Source organism: Octopus bimaculoides, chromosome 8 (genome assembly GCF_046866305.1).
Source record: "Octopus bimaculoides isolate indiv1 chromosome 8, ASM4686630v1, whole genome shotgun sequence".
NCBI lineage: Eukaryota > Metazoa > Mollusca > Cephalopoda > Octopoda > Octopodidae > Octopus > Octopus bimaculoides.
In genome coordinates this window covers 39,403,844-39,411,403 of record NC_142935.1, presented here as the reverse complement: position 1 = coordinate 39,411,403, position 7,560 = coordinate 39,403,844, and the positions used below count along the sequence as shown (strand labels likewise).

Genomic DNA, 7,560 nt, shown 5'->3' with positions numbered 1-7,560 from the left:
TCCTCTGAAACCGAGGCTGCTGCAGTATCTCGTTCTTATGTGAGATGCAGTGGACGGTACCTTTGGCAGTGGCGACCCGTGCTGGCATACCTCCCAACTGGCATACACAGGGCCTGGAGGTACTGCAATCCCAGAACCACAAACAGTAAGAGATCTGGGCATCAACATGTGTAGTGATGCATCATTTCACATGCACATTGTCAAGTTGACAGCAAAGTGCAGACAACTGGCAGGGTGGATACTGAGGACATTCCGTACAAGGGATCAAAAAGTCATGTTGACTCTATGGAAGATATTTGTTCTGAGCCGCCTAGACTATTGCTCTCAGTTGTGGTCACCACACAGTGTTAAGCGGACAGCAGAACTCGAGGCAATTCAGCGGCTCTATACAAAAAAGATCGCCACAGTCCAACAGATGAACTACAGGGAGCGACTGAAGGCACTAGGTCTCTACTCCCTGGAGTGCAGGCGGGAGAGATATGTAATAATATACATATGGAAAATACTGGAAGGACTGGTGCCAAACTTTGGCATCAAATACTACAGGAATGCCTGCACGGGTCGCCACTGCATGGTGCCAAAGGTGCCGTCCACTGCATCTCACATAAGAACGAGATACTGCAGCAGCCTCGGTTTCAGAGGACCTCAGCTCTTCAATTCCCTGCCAAAACATTTGAGAGACATGCAAGACATGGATGTGGAGGTCTTCAAGACAAAACTTGACGCTTTCCTCTCCACGATACCAGACGAACCAATGGCTCGTAATGAGACGCAGTTTACGGCAGCGATGTCAATTTCTCTTATACACCAAATGTGCCATCAAAACTCTTGATTGGACCATATCAGGTGGGGGAGAAGAGCCATGCAAGGAACGTGAAGAGAGCAAAGCAGAAAGACAGAAAATCACGGTGGTGCTCCAGCATGACCACAGCCACTTGGCTGAAACCCATAAATAAATAAATATATATGTAAATATATATTATATATATATATATATATATATATGTAAATATATTATATGCATATGTATATATATATATATAAATATATATATGTAAATATATTATATGCATATGTATATATATATATATATATATATATATATATATATATATATGTAAATATATTATATGCATATGTATATATATATATATATATGTAAATATATTATATGCATATGTATATATATATATATATATATGTAAATATATTATATGTGTATATATACATATATATATATATATATGTATGTAAATATATTATATGTATATGTCATCATCATCATCATCATCGTTTAACGTCCGCTTTCCATGCTAGCATGGGTTGGACCATTTGACTGAGGACTGGTGAAACCGGATGGCAACACCAGGCTCCAGTCTAATTTGGCAGAGTTTCTACAGCTGGATGCCCTTCCTAACGCCAACCACTCAGAGAGTGTAGTGGGTGCTTGTACGTGTCACCCGCACGAAAACGGCCACGCTCGAAATGTTGTCTTTTATGTGCCACCCGCACAAGCCAGTCCAGGGGCACTGGCAACGATCTCGCTCGAAAATCCTACGGGAGCCAGTCAGGCGGTACTGGCAACGGCCACGCTCAAAATGGTGCATCTCATGTGCCACCCGCACAAGAACCAGTCCAGGGGCACTGGCAACGATCTTACTTGGCTTGCCGGGTCTTCTCACGCACAGCACATTTCCAAAGGTCTCGGTCAGTAGTCATCGCCTCGGTGAGGCCCAATGTACGAAGGTTTTGCCTCACCACCTCAGCCCAGGTCTTCCTGGGCCTACCTCTTCCACGGGTTCCCTCAACTGTTAGGGTGTGGCACTTTTTCACGCAGCTATCCTCATCCATTCTCACCACATGTCCATACCAGCGCAATCGTCTCTCTTGCACACCACAACTGATGCTTCTAATGTTCAGCTTTTCTCTCAAGATACTTACACTCTGACGGGTATTCACATTGACATTACACATCCAACGGAGCATACTGGCTTCATTCCTTGCGAGCTTACGTATGTCCTCAGCAGTTACAGCCCATGTTTCACTGCCATGTAGCATGGCTGTTCGTACGCATGTATATATATATATATATATATATATATATATATATGTAAATATATTATATGTATATATATATATTTAGAGCTCCATGTGTTCCATTTTTCAGGAGCTAAAACCTTTGAATAAGTTTCATAAGATTTGGATTTTGGAAACTGGGCATAACGATGAGTAGTATGCGATAAATATGTCATGATAAGAATTTTTGTTAGCGTGTGTAAAGAGGAAGAGGACTGTTATTAAAATTCTTAATCTGCAATTTTGATGAATTTCGAATCATAACTATTCCAGGTCATTAGAGAAAATATAATTATTCAATTCCATGTGACACGGGCAAAGTCAGGTATCTCTGCTAGTATTATATATGAGGGCCACTGACCAGATATGTGGATGGTACAAAGTCCCCTCTCAACCCAGAATAATGTGGTGGAATAATGTTGTTGACAGGGCTATTAGACAAAAGAAACAAGCTTGGAAGGACTGGAAGAACGTTGGTAGCAGGGAATTGTATCAGACTGCCAGAAAGGAAGCTGGACGACAGGTTTATTTAGCCAGAGGGGAAGCAAATACGAAGAAATTTGCCAATGTTCTGCGCCATGAGGACCAAAGACTTGAGGTATTTCGTGTTGCAAGACAGTGTGAGAGAGAGAATTGGTCCCTTGTCATCTCTTCAGTGAGGCCCAGCATCTGAAGATCCTTTCTCACCACTTCATCCCATGTCTTCCAGGGTTTACTCCTTCCACAGGTTCCCTCTGCAATTAGAGATCGGCTCTCTTTTATGCAGCTGTTCTCATAACCCAATATACAATTTTAGCTGGAGAATTGTGTTTCTATTTTCTCAGCAATTCAATAAGCTGGTACATACTGATCAAAAGCTGTTTATAAGAAGAAAGTGTGAACAACTGTGTGGGGGCTAAAATTAGTTTTGTCTATGATGCTGTCTTGACATAAAGAAAAGAGGAAGTCTTCTACAGGAAGCTTTTAAACAGGGATCATTGGGCCTACTGTTTTAACCCTTAAGATACCAACCTACTTGAGACTGCTCCTGGTCCTGTTTCAAAATTATTTGAATTAAAAACTTCCATTAAAATTTCAGATATGTTTATGCCCCAAACATCAAATTTAATGATTCTTTCTGTTATAGGCCTGGAATTTTGATGAGAAGGGGCTAATTGATTACATTGACCTTAGGGCCTTGACTGGTACTTATTTTATCGACCTGAAAGAATGAAAGACAAAGTCAGCTTTGGCAGAATATAAACTCAAAATGTAAACACAGACAAAATGCTGCCAAGCATTTAATCTGGCATGCTAACAATTCTGTCTGCTCACTACCTTAAACACCAACTTAATAATGACTGCTATTTTACTAGTCTTCATTTTCAAAATTAATTGAGACAAAAGCAGTGTATTTCAACAAATATGATAACAAAAGTGTTAATGGATGTGATGGTTTGAATTGGTTACTATTCTAGAAGAGAGACAATTTAGTGTTGTGTAATATCTATTAGGTTATCTGGAAATTTCTGAGCATCTTTTTAATATGCAAAAATGGATATAGATAATTCACCTTTCAATAAATTTTATTCAATGAAATAATTTCCATTATTATTAATGACCTTTGCCCATCTAATCAGGCAATTTAAATATTCCGTCAACATGAAATTTGACTGGTTTTGAAGAAAAAAGTTATCTAGATGCATTTTGACTCCTAAAGCGTTAAATGTTTTCCCTTGTGATGAGTTCTGTAGAGAGTAGACCAAGTGGTAGTTGGATGGTGCAGTAACAGGAGAATATGGTGGATGCGGTAAGTGATCCTAGCCAAGTTCATGTAACTTTGTTGTCGGAACACTACTCCTTTCCTGTTGGCAATCTTAGGCCACAATTCTTTGATTTTTTTTTTTTTTTTTTTTTTTTTTTTGTTTCAAATTATCCAGCTGACAACAGTACACATCAGAATTAATGGTCCGGTTTTGTGGAAGAAGCTCATAATAAATAATGCCTTTATTATCCCATCAAACACAAAACATAGCTTTTTTGGCATGGATATTTGTTTTTGGTTACTGTTTTGGAGGATCCTTACGCAAACTCCAGGATCTTTTTTGCGTTACATTTTTGTACACAATCCATATGTTTTCATTCTGTTTCAAAAGCAAATCACAAACAAATCAAGCAATTCTTTTCTGAGAGTTTGTGAGGGACCCATACATTATAGTGAGAAATGTATCCTAGCTTCACCAGGTGTTCATGAGCCATACTTTTAGAGACTTCCAACTCCTCTGCAAGTTCTCTTGTCATGATATTTGAGTTTTCTTTAATTTTTTTGTCTTCAAAACATCTTCATCCAATTTTGAAGGTCTTCCACTGCGACTGTCATCTTCTAAGCTAAACTCTCCAGCATTAAATTTTGCAAACCACCTTCAAATTGTTGATTCATCCACATCATCACCACCATAAACTTCACAAATGTTTTTACAAGTCTTTGCAGCATTTTCTCCTGTTTTAAAAAACAAAAAGCATTACAACATGATTATGAAATTTTTAGTTATCTGTTTCAAATGTCAATAAAGGGTAACCGAAATGCAAGATAGATCTATTTTTAGTCAGGAACAAAGAAGAGATGCACTATCACTTCAAGCAATGCCAAAGTTTTAACTGTGTTATGTTTTTGGTGTATTCAATGAAGCGTTAAAAGATTTAGCTTAAAAACACTCCAAACTTTCCGTACAACTTAATAATTTATAATGTAAGTGAAGTAGACTGAGTTAAGCTTTTGTTGTGAGATATTTTTGGAAATCTTTGTTCATGTTAGCATGAACATGTGGTCTTGTTAAATTTTCAAACTTGATTACTTACATGCATTTGCTATGATTTTCTTAATTTAAAAAAAAAAAAATTTTTAATTACAGGATTTTGAATTCCAACAGCTGTGTAAATTCCGTTTATTCAAACCTATTGCCGATACCCATAAGCAGAGAAATTCTCTCTTGACTTGTTCAAACAAATATGGACTTTGTTTTGCAGGGTTTGGAAATAGTAAGTAGTTTTGTTACTGTTTTTGTTATTAATTGTTAATTTTAAGAAATTTATTGAATGTGATTCACTGAGATAATTGTATTGGCTAATTATACGCCAACGCTGTAATCATCAGTGTTTTATTTACTATTCTGATTCTTTTTGAAGTCAAAGCTGACTATACTACCAAAGAAAAGTTCTATTCATTAGCATGAATCAATGTTGCTCTGCTTGTTAGAAATTATAGCCAAATCTCTCTCAGGTCATACTACCAAGAAAAAAAGAAGAGACATTTTGGATGATGAAGCTCTAAAACAAAAATCTGTAAAGATGGTATGATTACAACTGAAGTGCCTTTGATTATATGTTTACTGGATTATGACTTGCTTGGCACTAAAAACCATCACTACTCAGCAAGCAAACCTCATTACACCCAGCCTTCTTTTATCACTAGCTGCAATCCACTAGAAATATCTTACTCTAAATGTTGGGCCTCATTATTGAGGACCTCTCCTGGCAAAAAGCTATCCCATTTATTTTTGCTGTCATTCTTTATTAATCCTTTCACATTTAAACCAGCTATATCCGGTCCAAATATCCTACCTGTTTATGTTTAACTAGTCAGATCCAATGACTACAATGTCATTCTAAAAATAAGCAAACGCATCATCAAAATCTCAAATCTATGAGTTAATGCATGATCAATTTAAAACAATATAAATAAATAAGCATTACATTTGATTGAGTAATTTGAATGCTAAGAGGTTCAGACAAAGGTTAGATAATGGGGACTAGAAAACTTTATCAGAGGAAGTAAAAGGCATAACACATTTTATTATTTGCCATAAAGAAGTTGAATCTCGTTGTTCTTGAAGGCTTTAATGATGTATTTAAAGTAATTCTGGTTATTGAACTGGTGACATTGTTGAATACAGAAGACTGGAAATGATTGGCCGTAAATAGGCTTTACTCTTCTTCTGGTATATGTCATTAGTTGTTTCAATTGTGAAACTTGCCTATCAAGAGTCAGTCATGTTTTTATATCATTCCAAAGTTTTGTTTTTGACTGGCTGGTGAGATGATGGAAATAACTGAGTAGTAATAATAGCAGTAATTATTACCACAGTATTCACAAACGCATTGCAGTGTGAGCGTTTTAACTGGGATAAAAAAAATATTGTTCATCAGTCCCAGTTGACCCTAATTGAGCAGTCAACAGCAGTCCAGCCATGACTGACACATTTTTTCCTGAGACACAATACATCTGGGACAGTAGGGCCAAGCAGATACACCTTTGCTGTTATCTATTAAACTTGTATTTTATGCAAATACTTTAAATATCCAAAATTTGGTTAATAATTGTTTTGATTTCAAACACAGCCTATGAATTTGTAAAAGAATGGGGCATCTGAAAGATGAATGTTGAATGTAACAGCATTGGAGAAAAATTCACAAAAAGGAAGATGAAAAATTTGAAAAATATCCTAAAGAGACATGTTCGTTGGTTTTGCTAAAGGAATCTCCTCATCCATGCAATGTTAAATCATGGTCACTCGAAGCTGTTGCCCAGGGACCCCAATTTTTACCAGACTTGCTGTCAAATAAATGAAAGGGCCTCTGTACATTCCTTTTTCCTGTATGCCCATATTGATGTTCATACAGGCCTCTCTAATCATCTTCATCAACATTTATCATCCATTTTCCATGCTGGCATGGGTTGAATGGCTTGACAGTAACTTGCAAGGTCAAGGGCAGCACCACCAAGTTCCATAATCTATTTTTGGTTGATTTTTGTAGCGGAATGCTCTTCTTAACACCATTCACTTTACAGAGTGTACTGGGCGTTTTTTACATGGTGCCAGCACCCACACCAATGTTGTTTACATGGTACCTTGGTTTTAGGATCTCAATTCTGCTGTGATGGGTGGGTCTTCTCGAATATAGCAATGCGCCATATATCTCAGTCCTAAGGGACTCAAAAGTCTGCAAAGTTGATGAGATTACAAAAGATGGAACACCTGGCAGTCACATGATTTTGAAGTTAGATGTGTCTAACAGTTCAAATATTTACAGCTTCAAGTTTGCCATAACTGTTTTTTTCATTTAATTATTAATTTATTTTTACTTTCTAGATTTGCTTGGTTTCAAAACTTCAGTACTTCTACGACTGGACGAAGAAAATATTGAACAAAGGAGCCAGAATATCGTTGAAAATCTACCACTTCTCAAGAACTTTAGCCTCAGTGGGAAACTTCTAAATGTAGCAATTAGTTGTGATGATCTTGTTCTTGCTGTTGTTGTTGAGGCAGCTGCAAATGTACTTTATTTCTTTGAAACAAAAGCATTCCTCAATCCTGTAAGTAAATTTCTCTATTTAGTTAATTATAATGCAATAAACTGCTGTGTGTATGTTTGTGTTTATGTCTATATTTATGGCAAAGTGGTTAAGATAATTTTGCAACCATGTATCTTAGTTTTGATTCTATA

The 7,560-nt window shown here is 36.9% G+C and overlaps 1 protein-coding gene across 8 annotated transcripts in view; it reads left to right on the top strand.

Annotated features, from left to right (window-relative positions):
* LOC106883850 (uncharacterized) overlaps nucleotides 1–7,560 on the top strand; it is a 64,486-nt gene that overhangs the window by 5,824 nt on the left and 51,102 nt on the right. For all 8 annotated transcript variants that reach the window (XR_016242851.1, XR_001411166.3, XM_089356360.1 and 5 more), the window contains exons 2-3: nucleotides 4,968–5,094; nucleotides 7,206–7,429. Coding sequence is in view for 6 of the 8 variants with exons in the window: in XM_089356360.1 (XP_089212486.1) it covers nucleotides 4,968–5,094; nucleotides 7,206–7,429 (351 nt within the window). In the remaining 2 variants the exon portion in view is untranslated. The remainder of the gene's footprint in view (nucleotides 1–4,967; nucleotides 5,095–7,205; nucleotides 7,430–7,560) is intronic.